The sequence below is a fragment of the Choristoneura fumiferana genome, chromosome 29, assembly GCF_025370935.1.
Source record: "Choristoneura fumiferana chromosome 29, NRCan_CFum_1, whole genome shotgun sequence".
Taxonomy (NCBI): domain Eukaryota; kingdom Metazoa; phylum Arthropoda; class Insecta; order Lepidoptera; family Tortricidae; genus Choristoneura; species Choristoneura fumiferana.
Window position 1 is genome coordinate 2,737,267 of NC_133500.1, and position 16,979 is coordinate 2,754,245.

At 37.3% G+C, this 16,979-nt stretch overlaps 1 protein-coding gene across 1 annotated transcript; it reads left to right on the forward strand.

Moving 5' to 3' along the window:
• Positions 1 to 573: 573 nt before the first annotated feature.
• On the forward strand, positions 574 to 9,642 carry LOC141444272 (uncharacterized). The gene is made up of 11 exons (XM_074109762.1): positions 574 to 612; positions 879 to 1,037; positions 2,223 to 2,249; positions 3,683 to 3,709; positions 7,241 to 7,267; positions 7,709 to 7,735; positions 7,825 to 7,851; positions 7,936 to 7,962; positions 8,301 to 8,327; positions 9,067 to 9,093; positions 9,386 to 9,642. Exons 2-11 carry the CDS (start codon positions 897 to 899, stop codon positions 9,584 to 9,586), a joined length of 558 nt encoding a protein of 185 aa, XP_073965863.1. The 5' UTR covers positions 574 to 612; positions 879 to 896; the 3' UTR covers positions 9,587 to 9,642.
• The last annotated feature ends 7,337 nt before the right edge of the window (positions 9,643 to 16,979 follow it).

Consider the following 16,979-nt stretch of genomic DNA (forward strand, 5'->3'; position numbering starts at 1 on the left):
GAAGATTTCCGAATTCACTGAAAATTGCATAAACGAATAGAGCTTCAATTAAATAAAGTTTGAATTTGGTGCGCAAGCGCGTTTGTCACTTTCCATATAGATCACTTGGCACTGTATAATTCTCGTCATCGTCGAGTTGACAAAAAATGTATCCATTATTAGTCCTAGAACTGTTTAAATTTATATTCCAAAAGTCGCCAGATAAGTCACTAAACCATTTTTGTCGTCAAATCTTTTTTTTGGTCGCTAAGCAAATCGTTTTGTTTTAGCAACAAAGTCGCTAAATTGGCAACACTGGCGCAGGTGCAGGTACAATCCTGTGCACGCGACGCGCGCAGTTAACGCTGTTCATACATACTATTGATCAACAGGCGTTTACCCGCGCCGAGCAAACCGCGTCTGCTAATTAGTGTAGGCCCCTAAACTATGATGTTTCGAAAATGAGAAACGAAGCGACTCCCTATAAAGAAAAGGTTTTTTGTTCGTCTTGGCAGGAGCACTATCGTAACCCAAGTTACAAATTTTACGAATTTTACTAAGTTAAAATCATATTTTTTATATTTGCAGGGTACTATATTCGTCCCAGTAATAGATGACAGCATTGTACCAACGGTAATTAATACGATTAAAATCAAAACTCCCCTTCCTCCCCTTCCTCTATCCTTTCTCTTTATCTGGCTAGAAAGCCATGTATTCATTTTCTAGTTGATTTCAGCTCACCAGGTCTTAATTAAAGGATGGAGGATTAGATTATTTTGCTTTAGACTTGGTAAAATTGGTCTTATAAAACTTATACACACACACACACACACACACACACACACACATACAAACATCACGCCTGTATTCCTGTGTTTTATTAGAACATAAATTTGCAGGTAGCACCCCCGACTACTATGGTACCATTTGTACCACAGACTACGACGGAGAATTTCGCCATGAGGGCACTTCTCCAATTCGTGACACCAGAGGAACTGAACAGAAATGACTGGCTGGGGTTCGATGCAGCTTTGAATAGGGGAGAAACACAACGAGAGGTACTCAACGATTCACTGTTCACCGACAAATGTTTGATCAAATCGCTTGACAAACATTGGGCATCGGCTAGCCCAGTCAGCGCTAGCCCTGGGGTAGAGCAAGAGGAGTGATCGCTCTAGGTGCCAGATAGCAAGGGGTGCCATTTTCCAGTTCATCATCATCAGCCTACAGCAGTCCACTGCTGGACATAGACCTCTTCGATGGCGCGCCACAACACTCTGTCTTCAGCCCCTCGCATCCATCCGCCACCAGCGACTCTCTTAAGGTCCACCGTGCCTCAGAACGCCCTACACTACGTTTTCCCGTCCGTGGTCTCCATTCGAGGATTCGTCTGCTCCGCCGTCCATCGGTCAGTGAAAGACGTGGCCAGCCCGACGCCACTTCAGCGAACTAATTCTTTGAACAACGTCGGTGACTTTCGTTCTTTGACGGATAATGTGATCCAGTACAAGATAAAATGATGACGCCTTAAGCGGTGTAGACAATCTTGCTCTACTCTGAACTCTGATCAAGGGCTAGAGTTGGCGCTGATCCCTGTGGTTGGAGAATCTGACTACAAAGTTTAAGTTTGCGGTTCGATCCCTGTTTGAAGCAGATATTTTGTATGAGAATACCAATGTTTATTCTGTGTTGGATTCTTAGTATGTAGTATTTGTACAGATCGATTCACAAGAGCTGGCACGAATGGACTGAATGAGTGAATCGAAGTATCTGCGTGTTAACTATTTGAATACACTTCACACAAATATGAGAATGTCATGCATCTTATATTTTCCTTCAAAAATGTCTAAGTTTAATCGGATTGGATGAGGGTGGTTTATGACTTACATGGGAATAAGGCAATTGCCGTATTCTCCTTTTATAACACTTGGCGTCTTTTCAGCCTTACAACGTTGTTATCAATGTGCAGCAGCTGCGCTGCCAAAGGATTAGGGTGCACCGCTTAGCCAAGCTCAATTTCTTCCGCAACCGTTGGCATGCCTGGGTTCTCGTGGATCTCCTCGTTTCTTGTGAACCACGGCGCAAAAAATGTCAAAATGTCATTACTTTCGTTCAATCCATTCGTGCCAGCTCTTGTGAATCCTTTACTTATCTTTAAAGAGATTTCGACACGATAAATCGATTAAGTTGGCATCATCATCATACCACCATATTTTTATGTTAAATATCATAACTCATTTTAGTGCGATGGAGGAGGGTGTAGAGCAAGGGTAAGTAAAGTAATAGTACACTAATAGTTATACAGGGTAGTTGTTAGTATCACACTAATATTAGAAATGCGAAAGTTTGTCAGTCTGTTTGTTTGTTACTTCATCACGTCTAAACCATTGAGCCGATTTAAATGAAATTAGGTACGAAGATAGTTTGAGTCCTGGAGAACGACATAGGGTAGTTTTTATCCTGGAAAATGGCATAGTTCCCAAGGGATATCGATGGACTAATTCTACGTGGACGGAGTCGTGGGCAATAGTTAGTAATATTGTAATATTAGTGGGTAGTGATATGTTACCCACTACTACTGGTGGCCAAGACTGGGTCGAAGAACGGTGGGCAGACCGGCCCGTTGGTCGGATGACATCTGGTAGGCGGCTGGTAAACTGTGGATGAGACTAGCACATGACCGGGCAAAGTGGCGTGAAAATGAAGAGGCCATTACCCATCAGTGGGTGGATGTGGTCTGATTTGATTGATTGATTGATTGATAATATACTATGATGTTTATGGGTCAATTAACCTTTAAGTGTAGCTTGTTGCCATGGCAATGTCTCTTGGGTCACTATGTAGCTAAAAACATGGTTTTACGGAGCACAAACTCTTAATTGTTTTTTTATGCAAGAGGGTGAAAAAGCATACGGGTCACCTGATAGGAAGCAATCACCGCCGTTAATAGACACCGCAACACGTGGAGTATCACAGGTGCGTTGCCAGCCCTTTGAGAGATTGATTTCCTAGGCATGCTAGTACTCGTAGGTAGTTATTATATTACTATATTATATTATGTTATATTACTACCAGTAACATTAACAACATTTCTAAGCAACTGTAACTACAATAGCACTTAAGAGTTGATTGACCTTTCATCATCATCATCCTGCCAGAAGACGTCCACTGCTGAACAAAGGCCTCCCCCTTAGAACGCCACAATGAACGACAACTCGTCACTTGCATCCACCGGTTTCCCGTAATTCTCACGATGTCATCAGTCCACCTGGTGGGAGGCCTGCCAACGCTTCGTCTTCCGGTTCGTGGTCGCCACTCGAGGACTTTTCTCCCCCAACGGTTATCTGTTCTTCAAGCGACGTGGCCCACCCATTTCCACTTCAACTTGCATTTTTTTCCAGCTATGTCGGTGACTTTACTTCTTCGACGAATTTCCGTATTCCGGATTCTATCGCGCAAAGAAACTATAAGCATGGCTCTCTCCATAGCTCGTTGCGTGACTCTGAGCCTCTCTACAAGGCCAACAGTCAAGGACCACGTCTCAGCGCCATAAGTCATCACTAGCAACACACACTGGTCGAAGACCCAGAGATTGACCCTTATGCAAACCTAAGCATTATGTTGAATTGCATACAGGCTTCCTACATAGAATCAAGTAAACTGAATTTTTCACTAAAATTTTAAAGTAAAGCTTTTTTTCCAGTGTTACATGCACTCGTGTCAGTCTACGGTGAATATTACAAATATTACTTTTTTATACGAGAGAAATCACAAAACTATTCTAGCAAAATGTGTTTGCAAAAGGCAAATGTCAATGTGACAAACAAAATGACGGCCTCGACTGGCCTAGGGTTAACGATTCTCCAGGTCCCAGGTTCGATCCCAGTCAGGCCAGATACTTACCGTCACAATACACCAAAGTCCATTACAGTCTGATGAAAAAGTTAACACCTGTACTTTTAAAAAGATACATTTTTAAATGTGGAACGTTTGAAATTTGTTGAACTTCCAATTTCGAATTTTTCCATCTTGTCTTCCATTATTCACTCCAGTTGCCGGAAGATGGATCCCATTTTCGCTGAGACGACGAAATGTGTTGTAAAACATCCGACATCAGATTACCCAAGTAATCTGCGATTTGGATAATGCTCCTCGTACATTCGCCGTGCCAATGCTCCATTACCGTTAGCCCTGCCATACGTGAAGACAATGTTAGCAAAATCTTCGTTGCTATAATCAGCCATGTTTATGATATTTGTATTACAAAATGTAATTCTTGAAAGCCGCAACAACCGATCGGTGAATTTTCATAAGACACTAAATTCGAAATTGGAAGTTCAACAAATTTCAAACGTTCCACATTTAAAAATGTATCTTTTTAAAAGTACAGCTGTTCTTAATTCAAAACTGATTTTGAATTTAGAACTTTTTTATCATACGGTAATGAACTTTGGTGTATTGCGATGGTATTGTGGAAATTTTGAAACATTTGTTTTTTTTTTTTTAACTAGTTAATTTATTATTCAAATCACAACAAACTGAAGATCAATGTTTTTTTTAACCTTTTTTTCATGTAATTTACTAGTTAAGTACCTTTAACGTGAAATTTTGAGACTAGTACATTCTTAGCGAGTGCTCCCTGAATTTGGTTTTTTGACTAAAAATGACTCTGTTCCAACCTAAGACATTTTTAGTAATTTCGAATGCCTCCATTTTGTTTTTGTGGCAAGAAAGACACTTAGGAATTATTTACATTAAACTATCCGAAGGAAAAGATTTTTTTACAAATTAACTCTCATTGGGGCAATTGCCTCGTGACTATCAAATTCTGGGTATTTTCCTAAAATTTCTAAATTTTCAATTTAAAAAAAATATCAAATTTCGGCTAAGACAGATATGGCTAAAAATGTTCAAAAACTTTGCACGTTATACACCCTGTATAATGTTAGTCATAATGTAATGTTTGACATAACACTTTTTTTCTCTGAAACCATTTATTTTTCAGAACTGTTATAAAACAAACCTAACCTATAGAGTTCTACAGGAAGACCATTTAAAAAGTTATGAAAAATGTATGGTTTCAGCGGGAAAAAAATTATGCTAACAATAATTATGACAAGGATCTCATTTGAGAGATACGCAAATGCTGTCATTCTGAGTCCCTTCCCCCCCCCGGTGGAAGTACATAGTGCCAGAGATGAAGTTTAATAAGGCTTAATAAAAATACTAGATGGATCCAAAAACTTTTAAATTATTCACAGTCCGGGGTAAGAGCATAATATATCAGGGCATAAGATAGTGGAGAAAAATGGCGGAAAAAACACTCCTCAAGCTTTGACAAACGAGGGTAATTTACAATCATTTGTGCGACTTAGAGGACAATTTTTATTTTCAACCTCAACACTGGGAGAAAAGGACAGAGTCATTTGTGGAGTCAAGGTTAAGAATATGGAAGTGTGCTGATGACGGGAAGCTCTTTGTCAACATGCAATTTAAAGGTCTCTACGCATTATACCATTTACAGCGTATCATGACATGACATGACCGTAGCAGGAACGTGTCAGACGGAGTGCCAAACGGAATGTCAAACGCATATGAGATGTGACTTATGCCTATCCAATTTATTTAAAGTGTAAACAAACCTATTTCATCAAAATTCTTGTATAAACACCCACTGGATCGAATCAATAACATGTTTATCTATAATTCGTGTCTTAACTAGATGTCTACTCAATCAAAAATCTGACGTTGATTGAAATATAATCTGTAGTAGCATAGACTAGCGTAGAGATGGTGGAAAATTTGACATTTTAAAATCGATTAATGCGCGGATGAATAAGCGATTTTATTTACTTTCCTTAAAATTAAAAAATAGTTACTGCTTTTATAATTGAATAAACAGTCTTTGGAATTAAATCAAGTATTATAAGTAATAAAATAAACAAAAATACATACGTTGATCTATTCAATTAATAAATAATCGAGGTTCTATGTTTTCACATCACTAAATGTCTATGGTCGGGTTAATGGCGTCTTTGTTTACGCTTGTCATAAATTGGATGGGAATACAATATAGTGGGCATAGTCTCATACTTTTCGATACAAAGAATAAATTTTTGCCTGACACGTTCCTATTTCGGCCATAGAATGATACGGTGTCATATGTAGACCTTTAGGAGTGTGTAAAGCCCGGTTCAGACCTGCAAGAAAAATCGTGCAAGTTGCATTGCATTGCGAGTCCGTAAAGCCAACGAGTTTGTAGTGGTCAATGGAGTGCTGCAATGTAATGCAACAGGTACGATTTTTCTTGCAAAATTCGAACTTTGTATCTTGCTGTCCCGCTGAAGCTAATTATTTATTACGAGAGTAAGAGGGATGAGGGTACGATACGAACTTCGATTTTCGAATTTCGTAGTAGCCCCCCTGGACTTAATAAGTTGCATGACTAGAGTTTTGTTTTTTTTCACTTTGCATAAATATAACTTGTATTCATGTTCAACCAATATACCGGGTGTGGCCTGTAATAAGAGCAAATAATTAAAACATAGATCATACTCGTCAAAATGAACCACATTAGTTCAGCGACTTTTAAAAATAATTCATTTTTTAATTTATTACTTTAAAGTTTATTCGAAGAAGCAATGTAAAGCAAAATGCTTGATGTGCGTGACAGGCGACGTCAGTTGGGTAGGACGGCGTACATTGATAACAGTATTTATTTTGTATGAAAAAAGAAAAATCTAAAGACTCCATTATTTTTAAAAGTCGCTGAACTAAATGTTGTTCAGTTTGACGAGTACGACCTATTTTTTAATTATTTGCTCGTATTACAGGCCACACCCGGTAAAAACGTAATGAATAACTTGCATAATACGCGCGCGATTCGCAAATCCTAATCTGTAAATATTAGTATGGATTTCGATCATTATACAAAATATTCTTATTCCATTATGGCAAAAGTGCTAAGTATGAGTATTTGTGTTGTGTAATATAAACGTTAAGCTTTTCAACAGTTTTGCACTCTGTTGCTAGCTTATGCTAAACGTTTATTATGGCTACCGTTATGAGGAAAAAAAGAAGTTATAAGGAAGAAAAGAAGTTATGAGGAAGAAAAGTTTGGATACTGATAGAACATTAGGTACTCGTTATTATAGCATATTCGATGATTGCTCTTTGCACAGTATGTCAAACTTCATTAATAAGACGCAGAAGTAAGCATGAATGATATTATCGTCAACGTAACTATTTTTTTTATTTCTAGTGCCACGGTGATACTTGTTCAGCAGGGGTAAGCATAATTATACTTTTGATTTAGCAACAGAAAACGACAGTAGCAGAGTTGAAAGGTAAAAAAGCAGTAATTTTTAGAACAGCAACATACTTTTTCTAATATTAACCGTTTTCTTTTCTGCTAAAAAAAATCGGTTATGTTCTTGGCGTATGCAAGCATTCAAAATGTATTAGTAAGTTGGTCGGCAACCTAGTGGCACACCTGAAAAACTTTCGGTTAAAGAAACATTCGGTTTTTGCATGTAAATTTTACAAGAACTGCATGTTCTTGTGAAATTCAGTCTTTTGAACTTCGGTATTAAGATACATAACCGAGGTAAGATGTTTAGAGAAGTGTTGTTTATGCGCCCGATAAGACAGTTTTTTTTATGTAAGACTGTAGCCTTTGGCCGGGTTTTTTAAATTGGCGTTACTTAATTTTATTCTGTTTATTTTGCAGTGTATTGGATCAGGCTGCACATCTTCTGTAAGATTTTAAGCTTTATTTAAAAGATGATTATATGAAAATTCTATTCAAGGGAAATCTATTAAATTTTCATGTATATTTTGATACAGTGCGATGGTCCAGGATGTCTGTCAATGGTAAATAAAATAAATATATAAATGAAAACTTCCTATAGAAATGTGTGTTCTCTTTAAAAATAGTAATAATTTATTGTTTTTTAGTGCATAGGAAAGGAATGTAAAGCTACGGTATGTGCATGTACACAATAAAAATATTATATTGATTAGTTTTAGAATTTACTTACATTTAAATAGATTGATATGCTTACCTTTATTATTGGCAGTAGAATTAAAATTCCGGAATAAAAAAAATCCCGTGTCGCATAAAAAGTACCTAGCTGGTAAATTTCTCCTGCGGGAATATTGAGATAAAAGTTAGTATTTATTATTACAAAAAGTCCAGGTATCTTAATTTCAAATTTTCTGCAAATCCGTTGCCGGTTTAGCGGAAAGGTAAACGTTTGTAGCACGCAATGACTCGTACTTAAATAAACTATATTTTATTATCACATTTTCCTTTTTTTTAGTGCAACGGCCAAGCGTGTGACGCACGGGTTAGTGTCATTTGTTTAAATACATTAATTTAATTATATAAATGTACAGCTGAGTGGTGAGATTCCTTGGCAGCGTCTGTGTTCCACGATCGCTACAATCTGGTCGTCTTCAAATCTAGGGTGAATCAGCATTTATCTGACGACATCGAGAGAGTGGCGGGAAACCGGTGGATGCAAGTGGGGAGTTGTCGTTCATTGTGGCGTTCTAAGGGAGAGGCCTTTGTCCAGCAGTGGACGTCCTCCGGCTGATGATGATGAGCACTTATTGGGCAAGCGTGCTTCATCTTAGTCTACATCTTTGCTTAACATCAGGCGTGGTTGTGGGGAAACGTAAGCCTATTTCTGTAGGTATATAAAAATATTTAATAATAACCTAACCAAAAAATTTCATTTTTACTACAAGCTTTTTTTGCTGACTGTACTTTTTGTTGACTGTACTTACGTTGTCACCCAAACTACATTTGCATACCAAATTTCAAGTCGATGCTATTAACCGTTGAAGAGTTCCGTCCTGCGGAGGCGATCCTGGCTGGACTATCAGGATGTCACTACTAGATTATTGTATTGTCACGCGATTTACATAAGTGTTCCAAATTTCAAGTCAATCTGACTACTGGAAGTTGGTCAAATTTAACTTGCGAGATTTGATTACAGACAGACAGACAACGGGACAGATGAAAGTAAATAAAAGCTTGTAAAAAAATGCCACTTTTAATAATAAATAATTTATTATTTTTAGTGCAAAGGGTCAGATTGCAGTACGGACGTAAGTTATAGAGTAGGAACTTTTAAAACTCTGCTTTTCCAGAATGGGTGACTCTACATATCCCAAAAATATTGTTGTTGCATTGTGTGTTTCACATAGATCATTCAATCATTCATAATAATTATAATGCTGCAAAATACCAACAAGTAAAAATAACAGATTGCTAAATACTAGGGTCCTGGTTTGACATACAATTTTATACCAATCGGCTTTGAGATACACTCACAAACTTTCAATTATAAAAGCTTGTACGAGTATTGAAAATTAAACTTTTACCAAAAACTTGTTCCAGTGCAAGAGCTTTTCATGCAGCTACGTGACCAATGGAAAGCTAAAGAGTGGGGGTGGGTCATGGGACCAGCACTATTCGGAACATGGGACTGACCAGTACGCAGATGGGCCACAGGAAGTTAAACCACCCACGGACCAGCTTAGAATGGGACCCATGTACGATGAAGACTACAATATGGATAATGCGAAGTCAAGTGAATGAAAAACGCGAGTTTTATTCTGGGACCATGTTTTATTAAACTTGAAATTTCATCGCCATCATCATAATCATTTCAGATTTAGGACGTCCACTGTTGGACATAGCCCTCCCCCACAGACCTCCAGTTGCTACGGATGGAAGGGGCCCGCATCCACCGTGAACCCGCGGCTTTAACCAGGTCATCCGTCCATCTCGTCGGTGGACATCCTATGCTGCGCTTGCCGATCGTTGTTTTACGTAGCTCCTCTTTCTGATTTGATCCCGTAGAGAACTTTCATTACCGTGCCGGGACTACTTTGCATAGCTTTCCTAAATATTTACCTATAGGTCGGTTTAGCAATCAAGAAGAGAAATCTCAACATGTTATGATGATCTGTTGTTCCGTACCGTAACAGTTAATTTCTATTTCATAAAACATTTTTTTTGTGTGTGTGTGTGTGAGTACATAATGCGACACAATTTGGTTAATATTATTCGTTTCTTTTGCCTTTTATTTAATACTGGGTCTACGACAAACTGTGTAAATCGGAACGCACCATTTACGTGGGAAATGGTTCTTCGGCGCGACACTAGCGCCACCGCCGGCCATTTAGCGTGGACAAAAAAAGGAACTGCTGAATTAGTCGCTAAACCGCCATCGCCGCGTCTGCATGCACCAAAATCAAGTGCTTGCAAATTGTGTTTGAATAGTCTTAAAGTTCCCCTTTCATTAACTGGAAAATAGTGCAGTGACCTATGGCTTTATGCATGTGATAAGGATTGATGGACTGATTTGTCGGCAACCCCGATCCTCGACCAGGACCCTCGGACGTGGCTGCGGGAGGATTGAAGCGGTAAGTCGCAAGACCCAGGCCATATCCTACACATCTGTCTTAAAGTGAAATAATATATTTTAACTAATTAGGCAATCAGGGCTTTCATTACGAAACTAATTTCATCAGTGGCCGCGGATATGCCAATATGTCCATTCCCTAAACAAGAGAATAGGGTGAGTAATATGACATGTAGAGTAGAACATCTTGACATTTCTGTCTGAGCTGGAACGAAGACTCTTCACTCATGCTTCACACGCGGTTAATATTGGAAGTAAGTAGATACTACTATGCCGATATAATTTATCTTGGAGAAGCAGTAATTTATCCTATAATTTATTAAACACTGATTTATTTACAACCCTGCACTGAGCCCGCCATTGTTAATAATTAATAAATCTAGAACTACCGCGATAACTGGAGTTTAGGCTTTGATTTATAGGATTTAGGTAGTAATTTCCTGTGGTTTTACCTGTAGATATTAGATATATTATGTCGAAATTCGGTCTGAAATATAACATTTAAGCTTGGTGTTAGTTAAAAAAAAATCCTTTGTGATAATTTAACTAACATTAAGGCCATTGATTAAAAACAAGAAAAGAAAAAAAAAGAAAAAGAAAATACATTTATTCACAACACAAGACACAACAATAAAAACGACAAAAAAATACGACACAAGTACTTACTGTGTATAGTGTATATTATGTCTACTTGTCAAGTAGACAAATATTGAAATAAAAAAAATGCCTGTATGGGGATAAAGTTTAGCTGTGATTCGACTTGTCCGACTTGTCATTTTTCCGAAACAATACCTACTTGTATCGTATTCGGTATTAGTAATACGACGATGGTTTTGGAAGAGATCCCTTTATGGGATAAGCACGCCTTAATATATTAATTTCTCAAAGTAAAATGTATTTTTAAGTATTTTATGTAGGTACAATAAAGATGTATGCTATACAAAGCATTACAAAATTAAACTTTTAGGACTTCGAATTTTTTTAAGTTTTTTATTACGATTTTTTTTTCGTTAGCCATGGTCGGTATCTGAATCCACATCTCTTGAATATGTGTACGCGCCGAGTATACCTCCTACCGAATGCACCACGTCGCTCCCACAACCAATCCCCCCAAAAACATTCATTGATCGCAAGGGTAGTCCTCTAGTAGTCCCTACTGTCAATGAAATTATGAGTCTTGTCGATGGAATACTAACAATAATTTAATTTTACACACATGTCAATAGAATAGAAAGACTCGAAGTAACGATAATTAATGTAAGTGATTCAGTTACCAGCCTAGAGGCTGAAACTAATTCTAGTTCGCTTTGTTCGGTACTAATTCTATCAGTGGAGGCTGCAAAGTGAATCACGGAGTGACTGTTGGTGTTAGGTTTATTAAACTGTGGTGTTTTAGAAGTTTTGTTAATAATAATAATAATTTAATAATTTATTGTACTGGAAATGTTAATTTATCACCAAATTACAAAAAAATATTAAAATTAGAAATAATTAAATAACATGTCAACTAAAATAAACAAAATAAAATCAACCTAAACCTATAATATAACTTACAAACTGAGACCTAAACTACAACCTAAAAACCACCATTCCGCGTCGTACCCGGCTCAAAGGTGCCCATAATGCCAGCCGCATTTCCCCGCTGTATGGCCAGCGCCACCTGCTGAACCAGGACCGACCCGGAGCGGGGGTCGCAACCCCTATCCCGTAACCTACGGCCCGGCTCCCACACCATAATTTGTTTAGTTTAATGTTTTAATTGTTTTATTTATTTTCATTTATTTATATACAAGAATTTAAGAAAAAATAACCATATAAAACTTAACTAAGTATAAACTAACTACCTAACTTAAAAACTTAATACCTACTAAATTAAAACTAAAAAAGGGCTCCTGTGGCATGGTGCCCAAGAGGCTGGCAGCATTCCCTCGTTGAATGGCGATGGCGATTCGTTGAGAGAGATAGCTACCAACCCTTTGGTCTCCAGTAGTGTCGACCAGGCGCTTTTGCACTTCTTTAATTAAATTTATTTAGTTTTACTACATTTATTCCGTGGATGTCGTAAGAGGTGACTGATGACATAGATAGTCAATAAAAGAAATAAAAACCCACTGAAACAAAAGACAATCTCTTTGCTGGCCATTGCCGGCAATTTGGTATGAAATTCCATTACTATCCTCTAATTTGAAATTAGAACGAATCTTGAATAAGTGCTGTACAAAGAGTTACTTGGCGTTCTATGATCACGAAGATAAGGACGACATTTCCTAGGATGTTTGAGAAAATTTCTTTATAACCTTCCTTGTCTAAAATGGCTTGATTAATACAACATAGCAGAGTTTTGATTTCATTTTAGTAGTGAATTTCAAGTGGCCCTTATTTTCTTTTGACTAGAATATACCTTAATATAATAGCATAGCATAGCCATAAATGTCACTGAGCTAAGCCTAGGCAGATGAACAGACAGATAAACAGAAGGACGTGACGAAAGTTAAAAAAAGCGTTTTTATAAGCTTTTAATTAACATGCCCTGTTTGGTGATATAACTTTGGGTCAAATCTTATAAGTACAATTTAACACACTTCTTGATTGACTTGAAATTTGGTATATACATAATAATATGTTAGTTAGATGAGAATGCAAGTACACAGTCAACAAAAAGTATAGTCAGCAAAAATATTTAAAAGTTTTCGTTTTAAAAATGAAATTTTTAGCAGAAACTTTATTATCATTTTGACTATATATCTAAATAACGTAACTCTCTGAGTATTCAACTTTTTTACAGCTGCGTCTTTTTTTCAGCTGAGCGCTGCAGTCACAGATACTATAAACTTATAAAAAGAAATAAGTTTTGCGTGGTAAAAAAAATAATTTTTAATGCAAGCTTTTTGCTGACTGTACTTGCATTGTCACCTAAACTACATTTGCATACAATAATTTTTTTTATTCGACTGGATGGCAAACGAGCAAGTGGGTCTACTGATGGTAAGAGATCACCACCACCCATAAACATCTGCAACACCAGGGGTATTGCAGATGCGTTGCCAACCTAGAGGTCTAAGATGGGACACCTCAAGTGCCAGTAATTTCACCGGCTGTCTTACTATCCACGCCGGAACACAACAGTGCAAGCACTGCGGCTGCATGGCATGATTAGCGAGCAAGATGGTGGTAGCAATCCGGGCGGACCTTGCACAAGGTCCTAGCACCTGCAAAAAAATTCAAGTCGATATCATTAACCGATGAAGAGATCCGTCCTGCGGAGAAGATCCTGGCCGGACTACCAGACTATTGTATTGTCACGCAATTTACACAAGTATTCCAAATTTCAAGTCAATACAACTACTGGAAGTTGGTAGAAATTAACTTGCAAGATTTGAGTATAGACAGACAGACAACGGGACAGGTGAAACTAAATTAAAGCTTGTAAAAAAGCTATCATTACACCAAAACTTTCCCAAAGGTTTATAATTACCTTCTAAATTTACCTTAGCAGGTTTACTTCGCCTTTGAGCATTTTCGTTCCAACTTTTTTCCTTACTTGTGTTTTAATAATAAAAAGTCTAATTAGATTAAATTAAAACTCTATGATTAAAATTCCAGGAAATTATTATTCTGGGAATCTTAAAATTGGGTAACTAATAAGAAGAATAGAATAATATAAAATCTTGTAACTTGATATTATGCAATACTAGTGTTTACCCGCGGTTTCGCGCACGTAAATCATAGATCCAGCAGCTGAATTGATATATCGTGGTTTTCATTGACATTAGGAGCCTAATGATTAGGTACATTAAAAACAATCATGTCAAATTTCAGGACTCTAAGCCCAGCGGTCGATTTTTCGAGATTTCATCCCTATTCCGTGGGAATATCGGAATAAAAAGTAGCCAATCGTCGCAGTCGCAGTTCTAACCTAACCTAACCTAACCTAAGTAGGTTATAAATAAATATAAAATATATCGCTACCAGGAAAGTTCCTGGTAGCGATATTATTTTTGTTGGGGTCGCAGTTCTAACCTAACCTACTTGCCTGATAGCAATGTAATTTTGTTGGGGTCGCAGTTCTAACCTAACCTACTTGCCTGGTAGCGATGTACTTTTGTTGGGTTCGCAGTTCTAACCTAACCTAACCTACTTGCCTGGTAGCGATGTACTTTTGTTGGGTTCGCAGTTCTAACCTAACCTAACCTACTTGCCTGGTAGCGATGTATTTTTTTGGGGTCGCAGTTCTAACCTAACCTAACCTACTTGCCTGGTAGCGATGTACTTTTGTTGGGTTCGCAGTTCTAACCTAACCTGACCTACTTGCCTGGTAGCGATGTACTTTTGTTGGGGTCGCAGTTCTAACCTAACCTAACCTACTTGCCTGGTAGCGATGTACTTTTGTTGGGTTCGCAGTTCTAACCTAACCTAACCTACTTGCCTGGTAGCGATGTATTTTTTTTTGGGGTCGCAGTTCTAACCTAACCTAACTTACTTTTCTGGCAGCGGTTTTTTTGTCGGGGTCGCATTTTTAACCTAACCAAAACTATTTTTATAATAATAGTAACTATATTCGTTTTATTTTTCAGAAGAATACAAGCCTTCAAATTTGCTCAAAAATATGCAAAAGATGCAGAATTAAATCTTGAATCACTTAAACTAGTGAATATTTTGTTATAATATGTAATCAGTTGATTGTTTTATAATAACACGTCTATGAAATAAACAGCGATATTTAGTTGTTCTGTCTCATGAATAGTTGATGAAATGTATTTTTAAGCAAATAATAATCCTTTTACTATTGTTCTAATAACTGTAATGAATATGCGCTGAAGTGAAATTACTCCAAGAGAAAACATTAGTATTGAATATTCAATATATCGTTTTCGATGAAATGAAATTCGATAATTAGTAGTATTAGGGCACACACAAATGACAACAATATAGAGAAGGATAAAAGTTAGAAAGAGACATAGCATGTGCATTTTGTTCGCGGATGACACAACGCTATTGGTCAGGGGAGATAATAAGGCAATATATGAAATGAATATAAACAAAGCATTGACTGACATAAAAAATTGGACTGAGAATAATAATCTAAATATAAATCTATCTAAAACATCGTACATACAGTTTAATTCTTATCAGAATAATCCGTTGAAATTAAATATAAGTTATGATAATTATACTTTGAATGAAACTAGTAATGTTAATTTTTTGGGTATCTGTATCGACAGCCATCTAAATTGGAAAAGCCACGTTAACCTTGTATGTTCCAAGTTGGATAGGTTTGTGTTCGCATTGAGAAAATTGAGAAATACTGTATCTATGGAGGCAGCGATCACAGCCTATCATGGGTACGTGTCATCTGTTCTTGATTACGGGTTGCTTTTATGGGGTAATTCTACAGACGTTGAAAGAGCATTTCGTTTACAGAAAAAGTGTATGCGTGCAATTACTAATGCATGGTTCACAGATAGCTGCCGTCCAATTTTTAAAAGGTTACATGTATTGACGCTGGCATGCATGTATATTAGAAAAGCCTGTATTTTTGTCAAAAACCATCCTGAATTGTTTGAAATGAGAGCAGATGTTTTGGTTAGAACGCAAAGAGCACAGTACAGGGGTCTTTTATATCTCCCTCGCTGTCGGAGTGCTATATATAGGAAGAATTGTTATTACATGTGCATTGTCTTGTATAATAAGCTTCCGGAGGAGTTGAAACAATTGCAGGGACATGTTTTCAAGTCCAAAATTACCGTATGGTTGCATGAGCGATGTTTTTACAGCGTTAAAGATTTCTTGGAATCATAATTTGGTACATTTATTATTATTTATTATTATTTATCATGATTAATTTGTAATTGTTAAAATTGTTATAATGTAGTAATATCGTATATTTATATTGAGTGAAATTGACATTGTTATAAAAATAAATATTAAGATTTGCATGTTGTTCTCATACGACTGAATACTGTACCTTCTTTAATATACACCAATATCTTGTATTTTATGTTCTGTGTATTCTGGCAAATAAATCATTATTATTATTATTATTATTAGCGAGTCGCGGCCTTTCGTGCTAGCAGCTCTACGTTAATCTGAGCTAGACAGCCCCAGTTCTGAATTAAGGACAGGGAATTATGGAGTAGACTTAGCCGTGCTTACAAGTACTGGGGCACAGCTTAGTTTAACAACGGTATCACTCATTACATTTGAAATTTTCCATGAGCATAACGGTGAAAGAAAACATGACCCGAGGCCTTAGGTATTATCTAACGCACTCTGAATCACGATCTTTTTCACCACTTCTTTCTGTCACACGGTATAGGGTGAGCAAAAAAAAAATGGTGAATGCGATCGCGAGCGTCCGCAATGACGTGTGTAAAGTTCCCAATCCGCACAGGGCCCGCGTGTGAAATACCGCCTAAGTCCTCTCATTCTGGAAGGACGCCTGCGCTCATGAATGCTGAGGCTTCTTTGCTCCCACCCAAAGTCCAATATTGGCCTTATGCCATGTGTAGTGATGGATGACCTTTTGTCGTGTGCAACTCTTTCTCCGCATGTATGTGGCAAAAC